Source organism: Cnephaeus nilssonii (assembly GCF_951640355.1).
Source record: "Cnephaeus nilssonii genome assembly, chromosome: 21".
NCBI lineage: Eukaryota > Metazoa > Chordata > Mammalia > Chiroptera > Vespertilionidae > Cnephaeus > Cnephaeus nilssonii.
The window spans coordinates 31,338,516-31,365,805 of NC_137092.1; the positions used below are offsets into that span (position 1 = coordinate 31,338,516).

At 44.9% G+C, this 27,290-nt stretch overlaps 3 protein-coding genes across 4 annotated transcripts in view; 1 reads left to right on the plus strand and 2 right to left on the minus strand.

Moving 5' to 3' along the window:
- The window catches only part of HSD11B1 (hydroxysteroid 11-beta dehydrogenase 1), a 30,144-nt gene extending 12,276 nt beyond the window's left edge, over positions 1–17,868 (minus strand). Inside the window, exons 1-5 of one of the 2 annotated variants that reach the window (XM_079761948.1) lie at positions 17,724–17,868; positions 4,325–4,438; positions 3,414–3,544; positions 1,570–1,681; positions 1,230–1,415 (exon numbers count right to left, since the gene is read on the minus strand). In XM_079761948.1, coding sequence (XP_079618074.1) covers positions 1,230–1,415; positions 1,570–1,681; positions 3,414–3,544; positions 4,325–4,412 — 517 coding nt within the window. In that variant the 5' untranslated portion in view covers positions 4,413–4,438; positions 17,724–17,868. Of the gene's footprint in view, positions 1–1,229; positions 1,416–1,569; positions 1,682–3,413; positions 3,545–4,324; positions 4,461–17,723 lie in introns of both variants that reach the window. The other variant, XM_079761949.1, reaches the window with a different exon arrangement.
- LAMB3 (laminin subunit beta 3) overlaps positions 1–27,290 on the plus strand; it is a 95,920-nt gene that overhangs the window by 15,169 nt on the left and 53,461 nt on the right. The gene's annotated exons all lie outside the window — the stretch shown is intronic.
- On the minus strand, positions 25,280–26,290 carry G0S2 (G0/G1 switch 2). The gene is made up of 2 exons (XM_079760344.1): positions 26,137–26,290; positions 25,280–26,005 (listed from the first exon to the last, which is right to left on the minus strand). The coding sequence occupies exon 2, from the start codon at positions 25,971–25,973 to the stop codon at positions 25,662–25,664; it is 312 nt and encodes a 103-aa protein (XP_079616470.1). The 5' UTR covers positions 25,974–26,005; positions 26,137–26,290; the 3' UTR covers positions 25,280–25,661.

Here is a 27,290-nt window from a genome sequence, read left to right on the forward strand (position 1 = left end):
GAGAGGGAGGCTGTGTCTGGGGAGGGTGGGGAGTCTGTGCTGCCTGGGAGGCGCAGGAATGCATATCAATCACTGTTTGGCGGGTAGTGCAGACACATTGCCCTTTTATCCCACCACCATGCAGGCCTCTCCCGTCCAGGAAGTAGAGCTCTTTATAACATCGATGACATTTTCAGTCACAGCAATAACTAACATTTGTGAAGGATGTAAGAACTTACAAAGGCCTCTAGGCTGTTGGTTTCACATTGCCAGGAATGAAATTGAGATGGCTGACATTGATGCTGGTGTTTGCACCTTCCAGCCACATCCTTCTAACTGACTAATCAACAAATCAAAACAACCAATCAAAAATTTTTCTCTGGGACCTATGATGAAATGCACCAAGGCATCCCCCACGCTTTTTACTGGGGACAACTTCTGATGCTGCCACCATCCAGAACATCAGGGACTTCTCTTGATCACACACAGTTCTCTTCCTCTGTACACACTCTCTCCCTACCCCGTTGGTTGTTTAGATTGGACTTTTAGGGTAGCAAGTTCAGATTTGGAGTATACCCCAATTCTAGGCAGGTCTGTTAATAATATGGTGTGTTTGTTTCTGTTTATTTCATTTTGCCTTAGCTTAACCCGCCGATTAGGCAACAGTATGTTGTTAAAATATTTCACTTTTCAGTTCTACCTTTGCATCAACTAACTTCACCTACCTACAGCTCTTGTAGATGAAAGAAGCAAAATTCTTTTTACTCATAGTGGCCAGGTCTCTCTCTTAGTATCAGGACAGGCTGTATTTCTAGCAGTTTCTCGATGTCCCATTGGACTTCCATTTGTAGATCACAAGCCAGTAGGCTTCCGATAGGCATTCTGAACTGCTGGTCTTTCTCCGTTCCTTCCAGGGAACTTGTAGCCCATCTACTTTGAATGATCCCTCATTTTGTATTGCCCCCGTTGTTCTCAATGGCAGCTCTCTTACTCAGCATGCGCGCTCCTCATTGAGTGTGCATGTCCACATCTCTTATTTATATATCTGCCTGCCCACGCAAACGGGAAAATTGACAGTTGCCTTTTGCTTAATATCACTGTGAGCATTTCAACTTCCAGTTTATATTGTGTTATTTCTGTGCATGAGAACTGGTAAAAAAAAAAAAACCTCATGTTTACTACAGAGCCCCCGACATCATCCCTAGCACATCTCCTGCTCCTACCTTCTACAGGGTCCCCTGCCCACTCACCAGCCATGGAGGAGACAACAACAATGCTTCCGTTGCTCTGCTTCAGCATGGGTAGGGCAGCCATACTCAGGACCACATAACTGATGTAGTTGACCTCCATACTTCTGCGCACTAAGTGGATATCACCAGCAAATGGTTGCATATTAGTGCTGGTGATGTGATTGAGAATGAGCATGTCTAGTCCTCCTGCAAGAAATGACTGTGTTGAGAGAAACTATCAGGGGTTGATACCTTTTCTTTCCCCCTCCCCCTCTCCCTTTCCTAACCTCCCCGAGCCAAGTCCCAAGGAGCAAAGACGATAGAGGAAGTCCAGAGGAGGAGAGAAGAGAAGCAGCCTCACCCAAGATCTTTCCAGCTCTGGCAACAAAGTGCTCTGCGAAGGTCATGTTCTCCATGGTGCCAGCAATGTAGTGTGCCGAGGCTGCTCCATGCTCCAAGCAGTCGGCTACTATCTGCAGGGACACAGTGACCTTGGTTTCAGTATTGTAACCGGAATCCAAGGTTGACAGCTTGCCAACACGAAAACCAAACTCATGAGACATGATGCTGGTGAAAAAGGAAAGAGATTTTATTCAAGTGCTGGTCACCTGAGGAGATGCGGGACTCTTGTCATAAAGCCTATCATCTCAGTATAGGCAGAGGTATGTGTTTTTTAAAAATATATATATCCTGCCGAAACCGGTTTGGCTCAGTGGATAGAGCGTCGGCCTGCGGACTCAAGGGTCCCAGGTTCGATTCCGGTCAAGGGCATGTACCTTGGTTGCGGGCACATCCCCAGTAGGGGGTGTGCAAGAGGCAGCTGATCGATGTTTCCAGCTCTCTATCCCTCTCTCTTCCTCTCTGTAAAAAATCAATAAAATATATATTAAAAAAAATAAAAAAATAAAAAAATATATATCTTTATTGATTTCAGAGAGGAAGAGAGAGGGAGAGATGGAAACATCAATGATGAGAGTGAATCATCAATCGGCTGCCTCCGCACATGTCCCACTGGAAATCGGGCCCACAACCCAGGTATGTGCCCTGGTTCATAGGTCAATGTTCAACTACTGAGCCAGCCATCTGGCAGGCCAGGCAGAAGTTTTTATAAGGAGGGAGAGGCAAAGCAGAACAAAGAAATCATGGGGAAGGGGTTGAAGAGTTCTCTAGGTGCAGTCCAGCACAGTGCATTCTGATAAGGATCTTGAGATTGTTCAAGTGGTGGTCTGGTGTGTGTTATCTTGCTTTTGTTTTTTTGTCATCCTGGTTCTATGGTTGAAGGTTAGCAAATCTCCTGGACCTGGGATGACTGAAAATTGGATTCTGTATCTTCTGAAGTAGTTCCTAGGATTCTCATACAAACATGTTGTCTATCTATAAGCTACATGATAGTCAGAGTCAGCCTTACAGACACAATGTCAAAAGCATGGTGGGATGAGGTACAATTACTACTATTGTAGTATTGGCTACAGACCTTTGGGGACAGCCTCTGAAGTAATGGAGATTTAGATGAGTTGTTCACAGCACTGTTTTGATAAGAAATGTTAGCGGGTTTATGTGCATGAATGTGAATTTAGTGAATGTGTGTGTGTGTGTGTTGCTAAATGCAATCCAACATAATCTTTAATACTTTTCTGGAAGTATTTCAGGTAGGGTGTAAATGGATAAGTCACCACCTGCTTGGGTTCAAGTCTATGATTTGTGTATGTGAGTTTCTGTGAATAGTTGTTTTTGAACGATCCTAGTTTCTGTGTAGGTAGCCCTAGGTTTGTGAATGTTTTTATATCCTTGGGTTTGTGAGTCTGAGCATATGAGAGGGCATGTGTGTGAAAGTTTGCATGGGTACAAGAATATTAATTCACGTGTAGGTACTGGAATTTTGATATCTGAGTACATATCTACATATCTGTGACTTTGTGTATAACTGTGTGTGTAGAGGCATGAATATGAGTACATATAACCCAAGAACTTTGTGTCTCTCCATATATATGTGCATGGGAATGAACACTGAAATGCATATTTTCATATTATTGTGGGTGTTTAAACCTGTATGTATGTGTGCATGCGTATGTGTGTGCTTATGTGTGTGTATGCATCTGTGTATGGATGTGCCAGCCTCTTTGTGTTGGCATGTATCCGTAAGTATATATAAAAATACATCTGGGCATGTGAGCATGTGTGTGTTTGTGGACACAGAACCCTCACCTTCTTTAGAGCTTCTTCTGACCTCGCTGTCACCATCACATGGGCTCCCATCTTCGCCAGATGATAGGCCATCTCTTTTCCAATCCCCTTGCTGGCCCCTGTGACAATCACTTTCTTTCCTTGGAGCATCTCTGGGAAACCCCAAAAGGAAGTGAGGAAAAAAAACCCAACTTGGAAGCAACATTCCTCCTCCTGCCCTTGTCACGGGCAGCCTTATCTCAATGCCTCACGGTTATGATTCCAGATCAACTTATTTCAAAGTGCATACATCAGTGGAGGAAAGTTCAAGTCTTTCATAAATATGTTCTGAAATGAAAGTTTGGCTTGGTTGGTCAAAACCAAGTCTACCTACTGTTTCTCCTAAAAATCAACAACAAAACGTAACAACCCTCCATGGACAGACGTTTTAGCGGGAACACTAGAGTTCCAGGTGTTTCTGGACTCAGCCAGTTTTGCTCAATTGAAAAAAAAATGCAAAAAGTAATCAAAACACGTGTGCTCTCAGAAATCCCAGGGATTTTCCTCACTTCTAGTTAGTCATCAACTCCAGACTACTTTCTGCACTCCCACTTATCAGTCCTTCCATGGAGCTCAAATAGCTGGCTGAGTTGTGAATTTTGGAGTTACCCTTATTTTTGTAGGGGATCTGACATTGCTTTTCATTAAGGGGGCCAAGCACCACACGGACCATTTGCTCTTGGCTATGTGATTTCCCTTCCCCACACTCCTCTTACCCATCCCCTGTGGCTGGAGGACACAGAAATCCTCTCCCACCTCAGGGTTCCTTGTCGTTCTACAGCTTTGAGGTCAGGAAATCATGATGATCCTCAGGCACTCCAGCTACCCGTTTTTTTTTTTTTTTGTTTTTTCTTTTTATCTATCTCTTCAAAATTAGACATATTTGTACTTACCTGGTTTGAATTCCTCATTTGCGGAATAGTAGTAGTAGGCCAAGAAGATCCCCAGAATGGGTAGGAGATAGTTTTTCATAAAAGCCATCAGACAGGGATCTGGCACGAGGAGCCCTGTAGGACACACAGAGAGAACCTACACAACTTTTTACAGCCTTCCAGGCAGGCAGCAGACTGAATTGTGACATCAGGGACGGGGAGGCTGGAGTAGTCTCAGACAGTGCTAGCCAATTTCCCTGTAAGAGCAGCGATTGGCTATGGGTGAGATCGCACTTATCTTGGCAGCCTGCATGGTAGATTTCACAATGAACAATATTTATTCCATTGCATTGAGCAAGAAGACACTTACAGATCGCCAAGTTCATGACTGTACAGGACTGAATTCCCAGCATCACTACCCTGAGTCCATGTTCATCTGAACACCATTTACACTAGGAACCGGCGACTTTACAAAAGTGCATGTCAAACCCCCATTTCAGAGCACATTTATGTGTGTGGCTTCTGGGGGGAATATGAGTATAGCCAAGAGAGCCAAATTCAAGTCAAATCTCATTCTCAGTCCCACCTCCTAGTCAGAAGCAATTAAAAATAATAGCCCAATACAGAAAAATAAGCTTCTTAAGAAAATATGTGCAAAATATGTTCTTGGAAAATAAACAAGCCCGATAAATCTCACACAAGTTCAGTGAACATGTATTACAACATCAAAAGGGAATGCAAGCCAGCCAGAACCCAGATGGCAAGACTCTCAGGAAAGCTCTAGCCGATTTGGCTCAGTGGATAGAGCATTGGCCCATGGACTGAAGGGTCCTGGGCTTGATTCCGGTCCAGGGCACTACCTCAGTTGCAGGCTTGATCCCTGTGCGGGAGGCAACCAATTCATGTTCTCTCTCACATCAATGTTTCTCTCTCTCTCTGTCTCTCCCCCTCCATTCTCTAAAAAAAGCCCCACAAAAACAAAAACCCCCCAAAAAACCCAAACAAACAAAAAACAAAAAACCCACACCAAAACCCAAAAATCAATGGAAAAATATCCTTGGGTGAGGATTAACAACAACAACAACAACAAAAAACTCCCAGGAAAGTGCAACGGAATGTACACTTAAGACTTTAATAGCAAATAAAGAAGGAATAATGAGTGCCAAAACCCCAAAACGGTACAAAGCTATTAAACTGGGTCTTGTAAATGCTACTGAGGAATGGGAACCACGGAGAAGTTGCTGCAAGAGGAGGCCTGGTGCAGGAGAACAAGCAGCAAGCACCATTGAGGCAAAACTGGCCCGAAAATCCCACATCCAGCTAAAAATTGATCTGGAACAATACAGGACCATAGAGGAGAAACCCTTAGTCATTTAGAATTTATCATAGAATTATAGAAATAACCACGCTGGTATGTCTATAGTAAGAATTCATTAAGGAGCAATTCTTAAAGAATGAATTGATGATATATTATTGTTAAGTTTTCAACTTAAAACCAACTAACCAAACCATAAAAATTACCCTATCACAGAGCAAATTCGAATTCTGCAAAGTTACCAATAGAACTGAGAAAACCATTTACATGTGATGGTAAGAACGGGTATGGGGCTTTGGACGAGGAATATGGGTTGAGGGTAGGGGTTGGGGGATTCTCATAATATTAAGACAAATCAGTTATGACCCCAAGTACAGGATCTGGAAATGCTCCCTGAACTTTCACTTCAGAGTAAGGGAAAAGAATTGAAGACCCAAAAGAGATAAAATAATTTGTCAACAGAGACCCACAGCTGTAAAGTTCACTTTCAGAAAACAATGGAAATTTGAGAATAGTTAAGGGCTAGATAGAGCTCAAGGTCCATGGAGGACAAAATAGAAAAAATAAAAAGGAAAATTTAAGTAGAAAATTATATTACCTATGGTCAGAACTGTAAGAGTTATATGCATAATTTTATAACTGACTTTATGCTACCAAGGTATGTTAAAGACTAGACTCCATTTTCATCTCTAGAGGGAAGGAAATTTATGTTTCTTTTCTTTTTAAAAAAATATATTTTATTGATTTTTTACAGAGAGGAAGGGAGAGGGATAGAGAGTTAGAAACACCAATGAGAGAGAAACATCGATCAGCTGCCTCCTGCACACCCCCCAATGGGGATGTGCCCGCAACCAAGGTACATGCCCTTGACCGGAATCGAACCCGGGACCTTTCAGTCCGCAGGCCGACGCTCTATCCACCAAGCCAAACCGGTTTCGGCTATGCTTATTTTCTTAATACTGTACTATTAATAATAAAATTATAGGAAGGAACAATTGCTTGAAAATATGATGCTGCTGAAAGGATGGAAAGATGGACAGACTAGGAAAGTTTATTGTCTGATAAAAAAAATTTAAAGTTCACTACTGAAAAGATAATTTAAAGAAATAAAAAATAACAATGAGTAGGATAAACAGCAGGGTGATAGAACATAAAACTAATGCATTGACTATAGTTGATTGTTGGCTGAATTAAAAAATAAAGTCCAAACTTGTGCTGCCTCAAAAGACATATAAACACAGACATCAACTTACACACAGATGAATAACTTGATGACCTAATAGCTACCATGCCAGAAAACAAGGACAGAGAAAGCACCCAACAAAGTAACATTCATGGAATTAGATGAAATAATTTTTAGTCAGTAAAATACATTAATGAGAAATGAGGACAATGCATAATGGTATATATTCTTAGCAGTTCTTAAAATGTTTAGTCTCAGGATCCCTCTACAAGCTTAAAAACTATTGAGGATCACAAAGAAATTTGCATATGTGGGTTTTAGCCTAGTCAATGCCTGAGGCTCAGGCAAGCTTTGGATAGTGGCTGCCCAGCCAACTCCCGAGGCGCAGGCAAGCCTCAGATGGCAGCTTCCCAGCCGCCCAGGGCCGGCCCAAGGCGCAGGCAAATCACCAATGGCAGTTGCCCAGCTGCCCAGGGCCGCCTGAGGCTCAGGTAACCAGGGCTGGCTGAGGCTTGTGCTGCCGGCAGTGGCAGCAGCAGAGATGTGGTGGGGGGCGTCGCCTTCCCCTGATCGCCGGGTCGCCTCCCACCCCTGAGGGCTCCTGGACTATGAGAGGGGGCAGGCTGAGCTGAGGGACCCCCCGCCCTCCAGTGCATGAATTTTCATGCACTGGGCCTCTAGTTACATAATAAACACGGATCACTGTATGTCCATATTTACATGCCATATTTCATTTGCTTATAAACTCCTGGAGGACAGGGACGACATAGTTTTCATCTTTGCTGTTTTAGTGTTTCTGAGTTTCTGCAGCAACGAGAAGATGGCTGACTTCCTGGACTGAGTTAAAAAGCAGTGAAATCCCTGGGATTCGGTGTTCTGGTCACACCTGATTAGCCCCACTCCCTAGTCCTCTTCTAAAGCTTCTAAATGTCCTGCTCCTTCTCCTTCTCAAGTGTTTACCTTCTCCTAGTAGTCCTCCCAGGCCTGGCCCATCCCCCAGAGTCCCTTTCCCTTCAACTCCTGTGTTCCTCTCACTTTGTCAGCCCCACTCCCTAGTCCTCTTCTAGAGCTTTTAAAAAATATGAAAGGAAACACAACCGTTTCACCTCGCATTTCTTTCGAGTCAAATTTTCTCCAAGCAAGTAAAGTTGCTTTCACTGCTACAGCACCAAAGCTAGCTGTGTACTCCACTCCTCTGTGCTGCCTCTCATTTTGAAAAATTAAATTTATCAGGGGAACATTTGTTAATAGTATTATAGAATATTCAGATGTACAACATTATAATATAACATCTGTGTACTCTACTGTGTGCTCACTACCTGAAGTCTAATTTCCTTCCATTAGCATATATTTGACCCCCATTACCCACTGCTCCCTCCCCTCCCCACTTTCCCTTCTGGGACCCACCTGTTAGAATGGCTATTATAAAAAAATATAAGAAATAACAAGTGTTGGAGAGGGTGTGCAAGAAAGGGAACCTTTTCCTTGCTGGTGGAAAACTAAAATAGTGCAGCCACTATGGAAACCAGTATGGCCTGGCCAGCGTGGTTCAGTGGTTGAACGTAGACCTATGAATCAGGAGGTCATGGTTCGATTCCAGGTCAGGGCACATGCCCAGGTTGTGGGCTCCATCCCCAGTGTGGGGTGTGCAGGAGGCAGCCAATCAATGATTCTCTCTCATCATTGATGTTTCTATCTCACTCCCTCTCCCTTCCTCTCTGAAATCAACTATATATATATATATATATATATATATATATATATATATATATATATATAAAGCATAATATGCTAATTAGACTGGATGTCCTTCTGAATGAAGCCGGGGCTGCAAGGGAAGCCCGGGTCCCAGGTGCCAAAGGGAAGCTGGTGCCGGCAGCTGGGGGAAGGAAGGCCTACTCTTGCACAAATTTCGTGCACTGGGCCTCTAGTATATATATAAAATAGTATGGAGACTCCTCAAAAAATTAAGAGTAGAGCTACCATTCTGCATGCCACCACTTCTTTGCAATGCATTGACTATCTACATTTCAGAGCAGGCTTTCCGTGAAATACCATGAACACAACCTGGCAGTTTTCAGAAACCCACAGAGAATGGGTTACCCTCAGCTGGAGGTGCAGGTGGGAAGCCAGCCAGGCATTCATTCCCAACCAACTAAAGGGGGTCCAGAAAAAGCAACAAGGTGAGAGGAACACAGGGGTTGAAGGGGAAGGGACTCTGGGGGATGGGCCAGGCCTGGGAGGACTACTAGGAGAAGGTCAACACTTGAGAAGGAGCAGCCAGGGGGAAATTTGCATTCATGTGGCCTAAACATGCAGATCTCCAGAGGAGTTACTGTCATTTCTGAGACCCAAACCGCTACTGTGCTTTTCAGGGCTGATCAGTAGCTTTGCTAAGAAAGTGGCCTCTTTTTTAAACAATGAATCCTGCCAGGGGAATAGCGAGCAGACCCAGAGTAACTGGTGGGTGAACGCTCCCTGTTGGGAGGCGCTGCCTTCCCTGGGAGAATAACACACATTTGTTGAGACAGGAAAGGATCTTGGCATAACATTAGAATGTATAAAATTCCCCCTTCTCTCCACCCCGCCACCCCAGGCCAGTTCCCTAGGGCTGATTTGGGAGGAATTTGTAAATCTGTGCCAGGCCACTGAAATCTGTTCCCAGCGATGGACACGACTATGGTTTCTTCTAATAGCAGGGACTCCTTCTCTCCTCCCCCTCCTCCCTTTCCTCTCTCTCCCCCGGGGAAGAGGTTATCATTCATCAACTCTCTGCATGACCCTCCTCCTAATGGACAGATTTACTCATATTTTCCACCGAATGGATGGAAGCTCCGATGTGGAACAATGAACTAGGGGTGCCCTGTGTGCGCTGTCAGGTCCCCTCCTGTCATTTGTGGTCTGTGGTGGGGGCGCTGGTGGAGCAGACCACCTGTGGCTGGGAGCGCTAGGAGCCTCTTGGAGAAGAGCCAGTATCCTAATGAGGCCCGGAGCCAGCGTGGATCCCTGCCCCTCAGTGGGGGTGGAGTGGAGGCAGCTCAGAACATGTCCTAGCGGGTTTGTCAGGTTTTTTCATCTGGCCTCGCTCCCATGGACTGGCATCGGCCATGGAGGAGGGCAGAGTCCACACAGTAACTGAAGAAGCCACTGCCTGAAGACTTGGGTGAAACATTGGTACACAAGGGAGTGGAGGGCGAGCCCCACACAGCTGAGAGGACGGACTCCAGCAAAAACCACCTCTCGGCATTGTTCCCTGGTTGCTCTGCCCGGCTTTTAGGGAGCACAGCAAGGTGGCACAGCAGCCATAGCCGGGTGGCTTTCTTAGGGTGCCAGGGACCAGCATTAGAGGGAACCGCTTCCCAGGTGGGAAGCAGGGCTGCCAGATGTAGCAGATGGAAGTACAGGACACCCATTTACATGTGCTTTGCAGGTAAACAATGAATACATTTTTAGGATACCTGTAGTCTCAACTATTGCAGGGGATATACTTATGCTAACACATTTTCATTATTTATCCGAAATTCAGATGTAACCGGGTATCTTATGTTTTATCTGAGACTCTTAGACGTGGCACAGAGCTTAGGGAACACGGGGAAGCTGTGCCTCAGGTGCGGACAGGACATCCTTGACCGTGGCTACTGAGAGTAGAGGTGAGACCACCCATTTACCTTCTCCACCATGGAGCTCAGGAGCCTGGCCACAGACAGCCTCCCAAAGGACTCTGGGTGGGAAAGGAGGACGAGGACACATGCCTCCCACGTGGCTGAGTGGAGGTTGCATCTGCTGACATTTATTTAGTGCCTACTACGTGTCAGGTACTATGAATGAAAAACAAACCCAAAACACAATGCTTTCCTGACAGGCGTGGAAATAAATGAAATGTATGAAGTGTTACTAGTGCTATCGTGGAAGTCTCCGGTGGAAGAAAATAGCCCATCCCCCGAGGTCTCCTTGAGATGGGAGAGGTCACAGCTTCGAAGCTTCTGAGAGTCCAGGGAAGGTGAGAAGTGACAAGAATGCACTGGGTCTGGTGTGTAGGAATCACTGGGGACCTGCGTCGGAGAGTTCTGAAGGAGCTAAAGCCGGATGCTATGGCTAGAAGAGTGAGGTTGCACGAGGAAATAATGTTCAGCGTGGGCCCGGAGGGAATATGTTTGAGGCGTTGAGAGGTGTGTAGATCTAAAGGAGGGTTTTGATGTTTAGTATAGCAATGAGTTAGGTTGTCATGAAACTGTCCCTGAGCATTTTTTCCCAGGCCAGACACTGAGTCAGGCTGAGCGTGTTTTCAGCTTGTGGGAAAGGTCCGTTAGAGCCCACAGACAGAAGGGAATGATTGGCGGAGGGGCATGCTTTATGGGGTCCGGTGATGGTGGCATGGGGTCCAAAAAAGGAGAATGGAGGAGGGGGAGCGAAAGTGGCTGTTGAAACCTTGTCTTCTGCTTCCCAATCCAATGAGCTTCTCAGCCTAACGTGTTTCCTTCCTTTGATTTTTTGAAGGCAGAAGGTTGTGTCTTCCACATCCATCCATCTTTCTAGGTTGAGGGTAAGGAAGAAGGTGGGGAGAAGAACTCCTTAAGCAGAGGTCCTCAAACTTTTTAAACAGGGGGCCAGTTCACTGTCCCTCAGACCGTTGGAGGGCCGGACTATAGTTAAAAAAAACCACTATGAACAAATTCCTATGCACACTGCACATATCTTATTTTGAAGTAAAAAAACAAAATGGCAAAAACACCCGCATGTGGCCCGCGGGCCGTAGTTTGAGGACACCTGCCTTAAGGCCTCCTTTTCCGCAGGAGAAGGTTGACTGCAGTATGTGCCTCTCACTCTTGTTTCTGCCTCGTCATGCTCCCTCCTGATCTTTAAATGCAATTCACACCTGTAAGGCAAGCAAGTCCTTCCAGGTTGGTTGAATTTTCTTTCTGTCTGATGGGCGGGGTCATGACGTTTGAGGGCGTGGAAACAGCCCAGAAAAATGACCTAATTAGGCTTGGAAGGAGCATGGATCTAGGTAGGTGGTTTAGGATGTTGACTTTCTGCCAGCAGAGGGAGCCCCAGGGTTGGGAGAGAAGGCTCAGACTGGAGGGGTTAAAAATCACCAGGGTGGGGAACTTTCTGGCAATGTGTTCAGCAGTCCAGAGGGACTGAAGAGTCAAATTCAGATAAAAGAGGATGCAAGAGAGAGAAGGGGGCAAGCTAGACTTACAATGCACTGACATGTACACAGCAACAGGTACACACACAAATCGCACAGAACCCCCTGACCCCCTTCAACGTAGGCACACTGACAATTTCTGCTCTAGCCCAGTGGTTCCTAAACCTTGGAGTGCCACTGAGTCATGGGGGGAACTAAGGGCAGATTCCCAGACCCCACCGGGACCTGTTGAACCAGACCTATCAATGGTGAGACCCAGGAATCTGTATTTTTACAAAGCTCCCCAGGCGATTCTGAAGCAAGCTGTGGACAGACAGTCTGATAAACTGCTCTGGGTAATTAGGTAAGTACTTTAATTGTAGCTTGTTTGAGACTTAATTTAAGGGCTCCAGGCATCAACATGTTGACTGGTGGATTGAATGTAATCCATGGGAGTCGCCATTATGATTGAACTTTCTGTCTCTCTCTCAAAAAAAAAAAAAATTTCTATAAAGGCTTATGAATAACAGCAATCATTACTCCTCATATCTCCATGCCCTAACCTCGTTTCAGAGCCACCCCTTTCTGTTTTTTAAAGAATGGCTTATTGATTTAGAGAGAGGGGAAGGAAGAGGGAGAGAGGAGAGAGAGAGAGAGAGAGAGAGAGAGAGAGAGAGAGAGAGAGAGAGAAACACATTGATGTGAGAGCACAACATCAATTAGCTGCCTCCTGCATGCCCCCTACCGGGGATCGAGCCTGAAACCTAGGCATCTGTCCTAGACCTGGAATCGAACTGGCAACCTCCTGGTGCAGTGGATGATGCCCAATCAGCTGAGCCACATTGGCAACCCCTTTAATAAATCTTATTTTTTTTCCTCTGAGAATTAACCACATATTTTAAAACAATATGCTTTTACTACTGTTCTTTGATTATGCAATTTCATAAATTATTTATTGATTTTCTACTAAGAAATATTAGGGTTTTGCTTTTTTAACAACACATGTAGAGACTCATTTCCTTTCTTCTAGATTCCTAGTACTAGTCTTCATCATTTTAATTAAATCAGTAGTCAGTGTTCATATTATTATTACCAATTGTTTACAGCTCAGCAATGTAATGTACTGATTGCATTTCTTTTCTTTTATTCTTCCCACCTCCCCCCTTTATTAGAGTTTACAATCACACTTTTGTTTGCTTGCTTAGTCGTCCATGTTCTCCAAATCCTCTGACAAGAGCTAGAAAAATAAATCCGTTCAATTCATTGGATAATCTGATTTTTTTCCTTGGTGGCATCCCTCTTGGAGCCCTCAATCCTGCTTTGCCAGTTTGCAGTAGAAGCTTGATAAGCTGCTGGTGGCTGGGACATCCCTTTGCCACCCACATGGGAACTCCGACTTCTCTCCCGGTTAACTCTTCCTAAGTGGTAAGGAAATTCTTTGAGACCTTGGACGAAGGAGTGCTATTTTACTTTTAACATTTTTCACATGGGCACCCATCCATCAAGTCATGGCCACAAAACCCCAGGGTGACAGCTCCTGCCTGCTCGTCCTTATTTCACCCTCATGGTTTGGCTGGGTAGGGATTTCTAGGCTGGAGATTGTGTTCTCCTGGACGTGGGAGACACTGCTGGATTGCCTTTCCGTTTCCAGCTGCCAGCGTTGACCCTGCAAAGTCCAGTTGCTGCCCGGATTCCTGATCCTTGGTTTGTGAACTGGTTTTCCTCTTTCGAGAACTTTTGGGATTCTTTTATCGCTGGGGTTCTAACATTTATAATGATGTACTTTGGGGAGAGTTTTTTTCATTTATTGTGTTGAGCATACACTGGGGCCTTTCCATAGGGAAATGCAAATCTTTCATTGTGGGAAATTTTGGAGACATTCGTTTTTGGGTTAATGTATTTTACTCCGTTTTCTCTGTGCTCTCTTTTTGGAATTCATATTAGAAGTTGTCAGTGCTCCTGGATCGATCCTTGTCAGTTTCTTATTGTTATTGTCTTATTTTAAAATTTATTTTCCTTTTTGACCTGCTTTCCAGGAGATTCTGTCAATTTTATCTTGCGATGCTTCATTTAAATTTATATTTCTAGTTGCATTTTTATTTTTATTTTAAAAAGCTCTTTCTTGTTCCCTACTACTTTTTAAAAACACTGGTTTCCCGGTCTTCACTCATGGAGGCCCTGTTTTTCCCTTATCTCAGGGGTAATTTCGATGTTGTTATGAATGAACTATTTCTTCTGTTCTTTTGATTATTTTGGAGTTTTGATCTTCAATGTCAGAGGCTTTTATTCCATGATTGATGATCCTTGGAGTCCATTCCTAGGCTGTTGGAAGCTCTGTGTGGACAGGCAGGGCTGGCTAGCTGTTGGCTCTATTGTAGGGTAATCCAGAGGGTACTGGACATTTTCATTGGGGGACCCCAAATATCAGGGCCGTTAGTTGTTTTCCCTTTGGTTGAATATCTTCTACACAGAGGAATCCTTAGTTTTTCTGCCTCGTGTGGGCTGGAGCGGGATATAAACCCGGCTGTTGGTGTTCCGGGAGCTGAGCCAGAACAAGGAGCTGGGGAATCTCATCTTTCAGGATGGAGTCTTTCTCTAATCCTGCTTCTAGCTCCATGCCTAAACCCACGCTCTGCTGAGCCCGCTGCCTCTTAGACCAGTTTCTCCAAAATATAGACTTTCCTTCTTCAGTTGGAGGGCAGGAGAGGGGATCTGGAGTGTCTCCTGTGGATGGCCCCTCTGTCCCTCTCTGTTCTGTGATCCCGATGCCCTGGTTCCTGAGACTCTCCTGGGCTCTGTGACTTCTTGTTGGCCTCCTGCCATGGGCACTTGGGCTTCCTCCAGCGATCTCCAGTTTGCTAAGTCACGTATCACTCGTCCATTTACTTTCCCTCTTGCAAAAGAGTGTTGACATCTCTTATCCGCTATTGTTTCCATTCCAGTTCTCTTTGACCTTGTGTTTTATAGCATGTCAATTCTCCTACTGTGATAAGTGCATTTTGTATGAAAGCAGAAATGAATGTGGCTTTTCAACTCCCACGTTTAACCCTAGGCAGGTAGCTCTTTCGAGTAGACTGTCGGGCTTGAAATGAGGGGAAACTTGTGACATCTTCTATTTCCTCCCCTAAGTTACCCAAGAGTCAAGAGTGTGGAAATGAGACATTAAATCATTTTAATGGAAGGAAAAGAGGAAAAGTATTCCATTTGTTTATTCACCCAGCCTTTCCAAACATGTATTGAGCACTAATAAATAATCTAAGCTATGCTAGGTGCCAGGAATATAAAAGCTGAGCAATATTTGCTATCTTCCTTTAAGGAAGTTGTAGTTAAACATAAGGCAGGCAGGCAAGTAAATTAAAAGGCACAATAGCTAATAATATACTATAACAAGGGTGCGCATATTGCCTTGTGCTAGCCATTTTCATGACGATGATCTCATTTCATTCTTGTTTCCGTTTTCATGGTGGATATCATTAACCATCTTTTGCAGATGAGAAGTTATTAGAGGAGTACAGAACAGGCCATCCAAATCAGCCCAGAGAGGGGGAAGGGCTTCTGGGAGAAGGTGGCCCTGGCGTTAAGTTTTGAAGGATAAGTACAAGTTATGGAGATGAAGTTGGGGGAAGGGCGTTCCAAGCAGAGGGAACTCCCTGTGTTCAGGCAAGGGGCCTAGAAATAGCACAACATGCCCGAGGAACCTCACGTAGACTGAAATTGGAGCACCTGCGGGAGTGGCTACTGAACTATAAGTATCCACGTTAGTCCAGATTGTGATCCTGGGCCTACTAAGGAGAGATGCAGAATATGTGATTCCCTCTGTGAATCTGAGCAAATTAAAAAATGTTATTTGTAAAATGGAGACGTCATGAGATTATATAAAGAGATGAGATATGTAACTCTGGATTAATGGTAGGAATGTAAAATATTCTAGTTCTCTTAAGGACAAACCTGCCTTAAATCCTTCTCCCATGATATCTAGTCCCCTGACAGTTACAAAACAGATTCTGGAAAATCTTAACTATTAGGAAAATCTTTTCTCTCTTTCCATTTTGGCCAGGCCAGGATTAATGGAGCAACTTTTAACAGAATATTTTATTTAATCAGCAGATGCAGTATTTATGAGTTCTCGAGCGTCTGGGGCATCTTCCTGTAAAATTGGGATGGTTTCCTGAAAGACCCAGGGTGGGACCAGGAGAATTGAGTCCCAGACTCCCCTCCACCACTGACATATGTGTGACCTTGGACAAGGCCCTTCCCTTGCCTTGTCTTTAATTCCCTCACCTGGCAAATGAGAAGAATTAAATTAGATTAGCGTTAAGATTTGTTCCAGCTCAGAAATTGGATGCAGGAAGCTTTTAGCTGTACTGAGATAATATAAAGAGCAACCTTGGATTTTTCGGGCTTTATTTTCATATCATGCTACAGAGGGAAAGGCAATTCCTTTTACATCTTGGCAAGCAAGCAGAAGTGACATCCTTCTGTCTCTCCACCCGCCTTCCAGCTTCTGACTTTGATTTACTCACACAAACCCCAACGAGAAAGACAGGCACTCGAAAGCCCACTTCAAGCGTGTCCCTCTGAATTCTTAAGCTCTGTTGGAAAAGTTGGGGGAGCGGGACTCTTAAAAGCCAGCTGTCGGGAAAACACATCACCATCGTCTGCCTGTAGACGCTTTCCAAAGCCTGAGTCTAGCTGTGTAAATCCCTCCAAGACTGGATCAGTAAACCGCAAGCTTCTGGGTGATACTGTTATTGATGGCAAGTGAGGGTTCGGGGAAATGGTGGGAGTGGGGACTGGCATTTCCTGTTCCTGTCAGCATTTCTCTAACTGGCCTGAAAGAAGTGCTTTTGAATCCGCTCTGCACAGGCCCTTTTAAAGCTCAGCAGGCCTCTATCCTAGTGTCCTGAGCAGCCAGGCAGGACTGGGACTAAGGAACAGGTGAAGAGTACGTGCAGAACTTTGACTGACAACTTTAGGCCTCCCTTGATCCATTGAACAAGACTTGTCGAAATAAAATGAGCCTTTCTCATCCCTAACCTGTTTGGCTCAGTGGATAGAGCATCGGCCTGCGGACTGAAGGGTCCCAGGTTCGATTCCAGTCAAGGGCATGTACCTTGGTTGCGGGCACATCCCCAGTGGGAGGTGTGCAGGAGGCAGCTGATTGATGTTTCTCTCTCATCGATGTTTCTAGCTCTCTATCCCTCTCCCTTCCTCTCTGTAAAAAAATCAATAAAATATATTTAAAAAAATAAATAAATAAAATGAGCCTTTCTCAAAGCTCCCGATCTCCATATTAATAATGTTCAACTGGCTGATGATTGGCTGCAAGATGCAGTTTCCAGCACTTTTAGCAATTCCCAGGAGATCGCCTGATGTTTGTGCTCTGTCATCGTGTTAAAGCCAATTTTTAAAAAATGCTTACGACCTGCAATCTTTGTAGGATTTCAAAGAACGTGCAGACATTTTTAAAAACTATTTTTGCAACATTTTCATTCCATCTTAACTTTCTGTCCCAGGATGATCAGAACGCTCTCAGTGCCAGTGACAGGCGTCTGGTTCCATCTGTCTTACATCTTCCCTCCTACACATTTATTTCATAACTCATTGGGCATTTCTTCTTCTTCTTCTTCTTTTTTTCCTTTGATCAGCATTTGACACTGAAATCTCTCGTCAGCCCAGCCCTCTAATTTATTTCATTATTTCAATAGTGGTTTTCTGAGTATATACTATGAACTAGGCCCTGACACAACGGTGATGCTATAAAACATAATGGGATTTTAAAAAGTCTTACCTTGAGGTGTCAACCAAATTTTACTTCTTTTTATGGATCTCCTTTTTCCTTTTGCTTCTTTTCTTCCCCTCTCTCCTCCTCTGCCTTCCCTTCTGTTTCATCTCTCTCTTCCTCTGCGGTTTCCCACTCTTTGGGGAGGGGCAAGATTTCCTGCTCACAAGTTGGTTGGTTTCTGGGAGGAGTCAGAAGATCTGGTTCAGGACTGGAACCAGCTGGTCTGCCACTTGATACAAGAAGGTGAAACCCAGGTCAAGGAAGAAGACCTTGTGCTGGGACCGTGGTTGCAGCCAGGAGACACCCGCCCGGGAGAGGAGCCCTAAAGGGAAGCCAGAGTGGGCCAATGTTGGGCGGCAAGCATCAGGGTTCCCCAGAGGACAGAGGACCTCCTGAGGCAGCCCCAGGGCATGAATGATTGGAAGTGGTCCTGTTTGCCCTGGAGACTTATCCATTACTATTGTGAGCTTTAAACATGCCAGAGGCACACCAGGCAGAACCCCTGTCCCACCTTTAGTAGGAGTTTGCTCTCGGATTCCTGGCTTTGCCTCAAAGAAAAGCATTGAAACAAGAATTGAACAGATTTTCCCTCCCACGAAGAGAGACTCTAGTGACCCAATGTTCTCTGTGTAAGAGTTAAGAGGTCTTTTGCATCAAAGTTATAGCTTAGATATTAACTCCCCTCATTAGATTGGCAGGCAATTAACAATCTAATAAGTAACCAGAAGTGTAAACATTCCTGAAGAAGAGGTCGTTTGTCCCACTCCCCTACAGACATCCAGTCTCCTTCCTTACAGCGCCGCCTTTCTCAGATTAGACATTGGCGCCAGGTGGTAAAGCCACGTCCTTCAGCCAGTCAGGATGCGGTGCAGTAATTCATCAGGGAACAGATAAAAATGAGAGCGGAATCCTCATTGTGTGTGCCTGCCTGCCCTATTGTTGCTAATGGCAGCACACCCTTTTGTGCAAAAGTAAATTTGCCATGCTGACCCATTTTCGAGTATTTGTCTCATTCCCCAACACCATTGAAGAGCATTTCTACACATTTCTCAATTATAACCCCCTTAAGCAATAACCTATGTGACTTATAAACCATTATGGTGATCCCATCAACAGGAGCATGGATGGTAGAGAGGAGACAGGCGCCTACAAGAGGATCCAGGTAGGATAAGGACTCCATAAGAAGGGATAATAATTCCAGCCTGATTTACACCAGTTAGGGATGGAGCATCATACCCAATTCAGAGGTTTTCATTCTTTTGGATTAAGGCATAGACAACAGTGTGTCAACAAAGAGGTCACTCTCTTCATCCATTTATGTATTCACTATTCAACAGAGTTAATGAGCACCTAGTCCATGCCAGGCACTGGCATAGGAGCTGGGAATAGAGTGATGAGCCAAACTGGACATAGCTCTACCTTGATGGCGAGTATAACTGATGTGGTTGCACACCGGCCTCTCTGAGATTTGGGGACATCAATTTAGAGGAAGGGTTGGAGTTGTTGGGTGCTAATAATGTCTCCTTTGGAGCAGCATCACTGGACAGATTTTAGATGGTCATCTTTCTGTTTCTTAGCCAAAAAGGGACATTGGTTCTTCCAATGACCCTTCTGCTTATACTATCTACAGGTGTATTTACCTATAGACTCCCAATTCTCAGAGGATAGAAGACCTCAGAGGATAGAAGACCGTCTAGTCTTGTTTTCCTTTCAGAAGCCAGTTGTCTTATCTGGAGATTTCTAGCTCATTTCCTTTCTGAGGCTCTCTGAAAATGTCTAGCCACATATTGAATATTTTCTAAACAGTTCATTTTGGATTTCAATTAATATTTTTTTCTCATTAAGTCCCCTTATGCATATTTGAGCCCATAAGAAGAAAAGGGAAAAAACAAAACAAAGCAATAATGAAAAAGAAAAGTCTTCTTAACTTCAACTATTGTTCTACTCCAGAATATTCTTGAAATCTGTTTTTATTTTTACTTAGTTTATAATTTTGAATCTTTATTCAATGTAACTTTTTAAAAAAAGGCTCTGGAATTGTCTTTTGTACTGTATTTTAATTTTTTTCTTGCTCTCTGAAGACACTGTTTTCTTCGTTTGATACAGATGAGTTATTACAATGTGTTCTTTCTTACCCTTCTGGTTTTAAACATTTTTTTTTTCTCCAGTTGAAGGACTAACAACTGAACTTGTACTGATCTGTAGTTCAGAACAATAATTAGTTAATAAAATCTTGAATTATGTAACAGATTTCTACCTGGCTTCCTGCAGTTTAGGAAAATCCTTAATTATAACTCTTAATATGGCTCTAGACCAAGGTTTAAATTTAACTTCTTTTAAAAAAACAATTCTATTTATTTGAACTAAAAGTAGCAGCAACAACAAAAAACAACACACACACACACACACAAAAACAAAAACAACAACCAACAACAAAGAATGGTTCATTCAACTTCTTTAGAGCTGTCTTCTGATTTTGCAATTTTATAATGTGATTGCTTTTTTTCCCAGTAAAACTCTGAAAAATGGGTGGCTCACATCAAAGTTCAAGTAAAGATGAGTGGAAAGAGAGAAATTTAATTAAGGTTGGTTTCAGAGTCTTTGAAAAGACCATGCTGGAGTTCAAATTTTGTTTTTTAAACCTCAGCATAGTAGTTAAAGAAGCAAACTTGACCTTTTAGATTTCTGGGGTTCCTCTTAAATGTATTAATTTATTCTGGGGTTCCTTATAAATGAATTAATTTGTTGATTTTGACATGCCAAAAGTTCTCCATAATGGTTATTGTTATTCTAAAGAAAATGCTTTTTATCAAACTAAGTGCAAGAATTAGGATTACAGTGCAACTTTATATGGAAATCCGGAGTTTTCCCAAGAGGAAGTTGGGGTTGTGACACAGGAGAACCCAAGAGAAGCAACTTAGTAAGAGTGTGTGCCTGTAAATGGTATCTTGGGTTCCCTTTATAAGCAAAAGTTAGGAGTGGGCCATGCAGGTAATGACCTGACAATCTGACCCTGGCATGCAGACTAAAAGTAATCTGTCACACATTGACAAGACAGTGCCCACATGAATGTTTTGTAGAACCTAAAGCTAAGTTTGACCAATTGCCCTTTCCCGAACTGGTCACCAGTCTAATGGACTTCCTGCCATTATACCTTAGGACCAGCTTGGACTAGATTGGTGACTTATTGGGCCATTCCATATGAAGTATTCCCTTATTCATCTATGAGAAACAATGTATTCCAGAACAAAACAAAAACACGTATAATGAGACTTTTTAATATAGACAAATAAAAGCAAAAGAAAAATGAGCACCAGGAGAATAAGCAATTTAATGAAAAAATAGTTGTCAAATGGTACCCCTCCAAAACAAAAGGTCTAATATACAGATCTATGTCTATTTATTCAATGATCTACTTTTCAAACCAAATATCTAAGGACCTTATACAAACACCAAGGTATAATTAACCAGAATGCACACCTGCAAACTAAAATTTCCCATTACTTTATACAAAGATTAAGGGCTAATAATTTTATACAATGACCTGCTTGGTTAAAAATCATAGAAATGGTGAGAATTCAATGAAATTAGCTGAGCACAGATTAGTATTGGGTCTGATTTATCTGGCAGTAGACTGAAGGGTAAATAGAGTTTACCCAAGGAACTCAGTAAGTACATTGTTGATTTCTGGGCAGTATGGAGTTCAGGGAGTGGTGTCCTTCCTGAGACCTAAGTGGGCTGACATCATTTATGGAAGCATTTGTTGATGGCTGGCACTCTGACATTTATTTATGGGTCAGTTAGTTCCTGGTTGGCTGACCCTCGGGGCTATCACTGATTGATTGGCTTATAAAAGTGTCTTAACTGAGGTGAACTGTCATTGATTGAGCCAATGGGCTTAAAAGGAATTCTGGGTGCAATGATTATAGAGCAATCAAACTTTCCCCAAGAATGTGGTAACTTTTTAATATTCTCACAGTTGATTCTTACTATTTGTTTTCAATAGAACATAGTGCAAATTGGCATATGATAAAACATAAAATAATATATTTATTTCTGTTCATAGATCAGAGTTCCATGGAGTTTTGTACTGAGCAAGGTGACTAATAAGTGTTTCATTATGACAAAATTTGAGAACCATTAGGTCCAGCCACTAGGTTTAGGCATTTTCTAAGAGGCAAGAGTATTAGTTAGATACATTTAATCAGGAAGTAGTTCATTTGGGGGATTAAATTCATTACTTTTAATTATCTAGCAAGAAGGAAAATCTTTGTCAGCATGCTGAGAAAGAGAGCAAAGAGGCATTGGAAATAGAGAAGAAGGGATGGTGGGTTCTAGAGAAGCAACCCTTACTTGGTGGTTGTACTAAACAGAATCCTATCATCTTATAATTGGATGGGACCTCAGAGGTCATAAGACTAACATCCCTCCAAGTTCAGAAATTTCCTCTCCATGTCATACCATCCCTGGCAGATGATGTCTAAATTCTGCTTGGGTGTTTTTAGTAACGAGGCTCTTACTATGCATCACAAGAAAGGTGCTATGTTTGGAAATGCTCCGATTTCTTAATGACCTAAGTTCTGTTTCCTTGCTAGTCCTAGTTCAAGCCACATACAATAAGTCCATTTGATTGTATTTCATTGGACCAATAGGGCAGCCCTTCAACTATGTGAAGGCAATTGCTATGTGACACTACTGTATATTCTCTTCTCTAGTGATCCATTTGATTCTCCTGTATGTGACAGGGGTTCTGGACTGTTATCTGCCCAAGTCACTCTAATCAAAGCAGTTTTGTCTTAAATTATAGCAACAACAACAATTACAATAACTGTCATTGGCTGAAAGATTACTACAGTTGACCCTTGAACAATATGGGTTTGAACTGCATGGATCTACTTATACGATAACTTTTTCTTTTCTTTCTTCTTCTTTTTTATATCCTTACCCAAGGATATGATTTCACTTATTTTTAGAGAAAGAGAGAGAAAAAAAATACAGACACACACACACACACACACACAGAAAGAGAGAGAGAGAGAGAGAGAGAGAGAGAGAGAGAGAGAGAGAGACATCAATGTGAGAGAAACAGCATTCGGTTGTCTCCTGTTTGTGCTCCAACCAGGGTTGGAACCTGCAATCTAGGTATGTGCTCTGACTGGGAATCGAACCCGCAACCTTTTTTGGGGTACAGAATGATGCTCCAACTAATTTAGTCACCCGTTCAGGGCCGAGAACTTCTTCAATAAATACTTATACATTTTTCAATCCGTGGTTGGGAGTCCACGGATTTGGAGGGCCTACTATATGCATTGATCTACACTATTTTATATAGGGGGGTTGAACATTCACAGATTTTGGCATTCACGAGATGAGGGGGGTAGCTGGAACCAATCCCCCATGGATAATGAAAGTAGTTAAGTTTTGGGCAAGTCAAAAACTACATGTGGATGTTCAACTGCAACAGACGTCAGTGCCCCTAACATGGTTCAAGTGTCCACTGTACTAGTATATGCCAGGCACTCTCTAAGCACTTAACTCATTTAATTTGCAAAATTAAGCCACGAGGAAGATACTATTTTACAGGTGAGAAAGTAGTTTAAGTCACTTGAGGTAGGCAGTTTATAAGTAACTTACTTGTTCAGGGCCTTAGAGCTCACAAAAAGGGAGTCAGATTGCAAATCCAAGCACTCAGGCAGTGGGACTTCACTTCTCTTGTTTCCCGCCTGCAGATTGCCAAGTAAAACAAAACCACCTCCTCTTCCCTCTTCCTGGACAATCTGCTTTTACTAATAAGGTGCTGCTTTGTTTTGGCAGCCCTGTCACAAGCTCTTGTTGGCTCATATTGGACTTGTAATTGGTGAAGATACCTATGTTTTTTTTCCACATGATCTGATGCTAGAATAAGCCTTCACAATTCTGTGAGCATGCATCTGATTTTTTTGGACCGAAATTCTGCACTGTATCTCCTTCCCTATTTAGTTTCAATCAGTTAGGTTCACTGCATGAAGGAAGAACAGTCTGGCAGTGTATGAGTTTGGGGGGGGGGAATGTCCTAGGGGGTGGTTTCAGCTGTTGAGAGCTGGACACAGTGGTGACTAAATGGGAGGAGGAATCTATACTAATAAAAGGGTAATATGCTAATTAGATTGGATAGACAGGACGTCTTCCGGACGTCCTCTGGACGTCCTTCCAGACAAAGCCGCAGCAGCTGCAAGGGCTGAGGAGGGCAGGCAGCCACAGCAGCTGTGAGGGCCAGCAGTGGCAGCAGCAGCAGGGTGATGGGGGCGGCACCTTCCCCTGATCATCCTGGTCGCCTCCCACAGAGGGAGGCCAGACTTTGGCTTAGTAGGACCTCCCCTGAGGGGTCCCAGACTGTGAAAGGGGATAGGTTGTGCTGAGGGGAAAACCTCCCCCCCCCCCCGCAGTGCACGAATTTTCGTGCACCAGGCCTCTAGTAATTAACATAAAAGGAGAGGCACTTGGGTAGACCAGCTGGAAGAACAAGATTGGATGTTTAAGGTGAGGCTATGTCTTAATATAGGGATGGGGTTCCCAATTTGGAAACAGAGAGAACAGGGGTGCCACCAATATTCTTCTCTTCCTTTAAACATGTCTCTTTCCCCTTGATTACTCTCACCCCCTTCTGGTTGTTCTTTTGTTTGGAGCGATAAGGAAACATTTCAGGGAGAGATGACATTTGATCAGGGCCAGGAACCCTGGGTAGAATTTGAGCTGGCAGAAATACAATGGAGGGGTGTGTGGGAGGGGGTGGTGGTGGAGAGGGTCTGATCAGAGGCAAAGACAGGAGCCATTGGTATGTTTGGCAAAAACGCATCGCTATTGGTGACGAGTGACTTGTCTATACCTGGCTAGGGCAGGAGACACATTAAAATTGCAAGGAGAGAGGCATCAAGCCCAAGTCCCTCATTACCTCTTTAGGAGTCATTGTTCAAAATTTCCTTTGCTGAGCCCTATAGACAGGCACACTGAATTAGTTATTACCGCAAAGCCAGCTTGGTCCCTGGAGGAAGAGGACTCAGATCTGTGATAACCAGTCTTTTGTCCTTCTAACCTCAGGGTCTCTTACTGCAATTTGAGTTTCTAGGGAGGAAGGCTGGGTAGAACTAGGCATCCAATTAGGGGTTCTTGGGAGCTTGCCTTCCCTCATTTCCTATCAGCTGGCTGGTTTCCCCCCCCTCCCTCCCCTTCCTCCTCTCCCTCTTTCTCTTGTTAACATATGGTTAGGAAGAAAGAGGTATCAGCCATAGGAGCCTCTGGTGCACAGGTGGGAAATGACAAATGCACTTTCTGTCCCAGAACTGATCCATAAATCCCATTCATGTCTCCTAGCTCAGAAGTTGATCTTCTGATCTTAAAATGCTAAGTCTGGTGGGGCTTATGGAAGTTTCTCTCTTCCCTCTGCCAACGTGAAACAAAACCAAATCCTCAACCGACTTAGAAGCCTGGGATGTGAATACCAGGAAGGGTGGACCTGCATGCCCACCCCCCTCTGCTGCCCGCCCACCCAGGGAACCATGCCCCCCAGGAATCAGACACAGATATAGTACAAAATGTTTTCATTTTCAAAATGCAAAATAATGGTCATTGTAAAAATAATAACAACAACAATAATAATATAAAAAGCATTTCTCCTCCTTCTGCCCCAGTGCAAAATGACAGGTGCACTCAGCTCAAAGACACGTGGCTCTGGACATGCCACCCCTCCGCAGTGCTGCACAGCAGCAAAACCCATCCCAAACTCCTTTTGGTGAATCTGTGAGCTCGTTCAGTTCCAGCAGGCAGCGGCTCCTCCGAAGTCCACACAGCTCAGGACCCTGCGCTCCCCGGCTTGAATCAGCTCCTGTCTCCGTCTCAGTCTCTGTCTCTCTCTTTCTTGCTTGCTCTCCTTCTTTCTCCTCTCGCCCATCCTCGCTCGCACAGTTTCTAGGAGGCGTGCTGCCGGTGGGCGAGGGCCCGGCTGCAGAGGGTGGCTTCGTGCTGCTTGCCCTTCTCCTGCGGGGCCTGTGTCTGCAGGGCCTGGCGCTCCCGGGCGGCCCGCAGCTCGGCCACGGCGGCCTCCTCGTCCCGCAGGCGGCTGGCGGCCGTGAAGGGGCTGCACACAGTCTCCACCAGGACCAGCACCACGCCGAACAGGGCCAGCACGCCGCCCAGCACGTACACCTTCACCAGCCTCCGGCTGGGCTTCTGGCCGATCAGCTCCTTGACCAGAGGAATCAGCTCCTGCACCGTTTCCATCCCGGCTCGGGGCTCTCGGGGACAGGAGGAACCTGGGGGAGGAGCGGAGCAGAAAGGGGGCCGTTAGTCACCGAGGGGTGGCTCGCCCCGGTGGCCGCAGCATCCGCCCCCAGCCCCGCAGGAAGGACCCCGCGCCCCACCGCGCCCAGCCCAGCCGGCTCACCTGAACCGCACAGCGAGCTCCTAGGAGGCAGCGCGAGCTGGGCAGTGAGCGCGTCCGTCGGTCCGGCCGGCTCTGCGTTCTCCTCCTTTGCAGCTGCCGCGGCTCTTCCAGCGGGAGACTCCACAGCTGACACCCCGTCGGCCTCCCGCGGTCGCTTAAATCTTCCTCCTGGACCCGCCTCCGGCGCTCCCTGGGTTGGGGCCAGCGCCGGGCGCGCGCGCTTGCCAGAGAGGCGGAGGAGGGGTGGGGGGAGCCGGAAGGGGGGCCTGGGGGAGGAGCGGGGCAGGGACGGGGTGGGGCGGCCACGAGCTGTGCACGCCCGGGCCGTGTGAACTGGGGGCTGGGAGGGGGAGACCGGGCCAGGGTGCAGGGGAGGGCAGACCTGCACGTGGGAGGTCGGGCTCCAGGTGCGTGCAGGGCTGAGAACCAGAGCCCCGGAGGTAACTGCGTGCCTTTGCCACACGACTCTCTCTTGGCGGCGTGGGTGGGTGCACAGCGTCCCTGGTCCGGGGCAGCCTGAGAAGGACCCCTAATGAGGACATCTGGGGTTCTACCTGAGAGGAAAAAAAACACTCGTTTTTATTCAGAAGGGTTGTCATCTTCCCACAGTTGGGGGGACCATAGGGGAGAAGGCAAGGGGGAGGATACAGAACTGAGCAGGTGTCCAGGCTCTGCCTAAGGCCTTGGGTGCCGATACCGTTTCTTTCTGGCCTGACTGGTTTAATTCACAGGTGCTTGCATTGTGAGGGTCACCTGATAGATAACTTATTCATTGAGGGTGCCCTGTTATACACAGGTGTGGGGTGTGTGAGTGAGTCCCTGTGCCTGCAGGTGTTTGTGTATGTATTTCTGTGTATCAGGGAACTACCATTAAATCCAAATCGCTCCCTTTCCCGAGTGAGAAGCGAAATTGGGGGCTGGGGGGAGACAAAGATGGAGGAGGGGTTGTCTGTAAAAGTTAGTCTGCAGGTCTGGAATGTAAGCATTTCATGCTGTCCTCAAAGGTTATTTGCCACTTCCCTGGATCTGGGGGTGCAACTACTGTGCCAGCTCAGCTCACCATAGTTTAGGGCAGTGGTCAGCAAACTCATTAGTCAACAGAGCCAAATATCAACAGTACAACAATTGAAATTTCTTTTGAGAGCCAAATTTTT

Excerpts from the sequence above, each read along its gene's own strand:
- G0S2 (XM_079760344.1), bottom strand. The coding sequence starts at position 25,973 with ATGGAAACGGTGCAGGAGCTGATTCCTCTGGTCAAGGAGCTGATCGGC.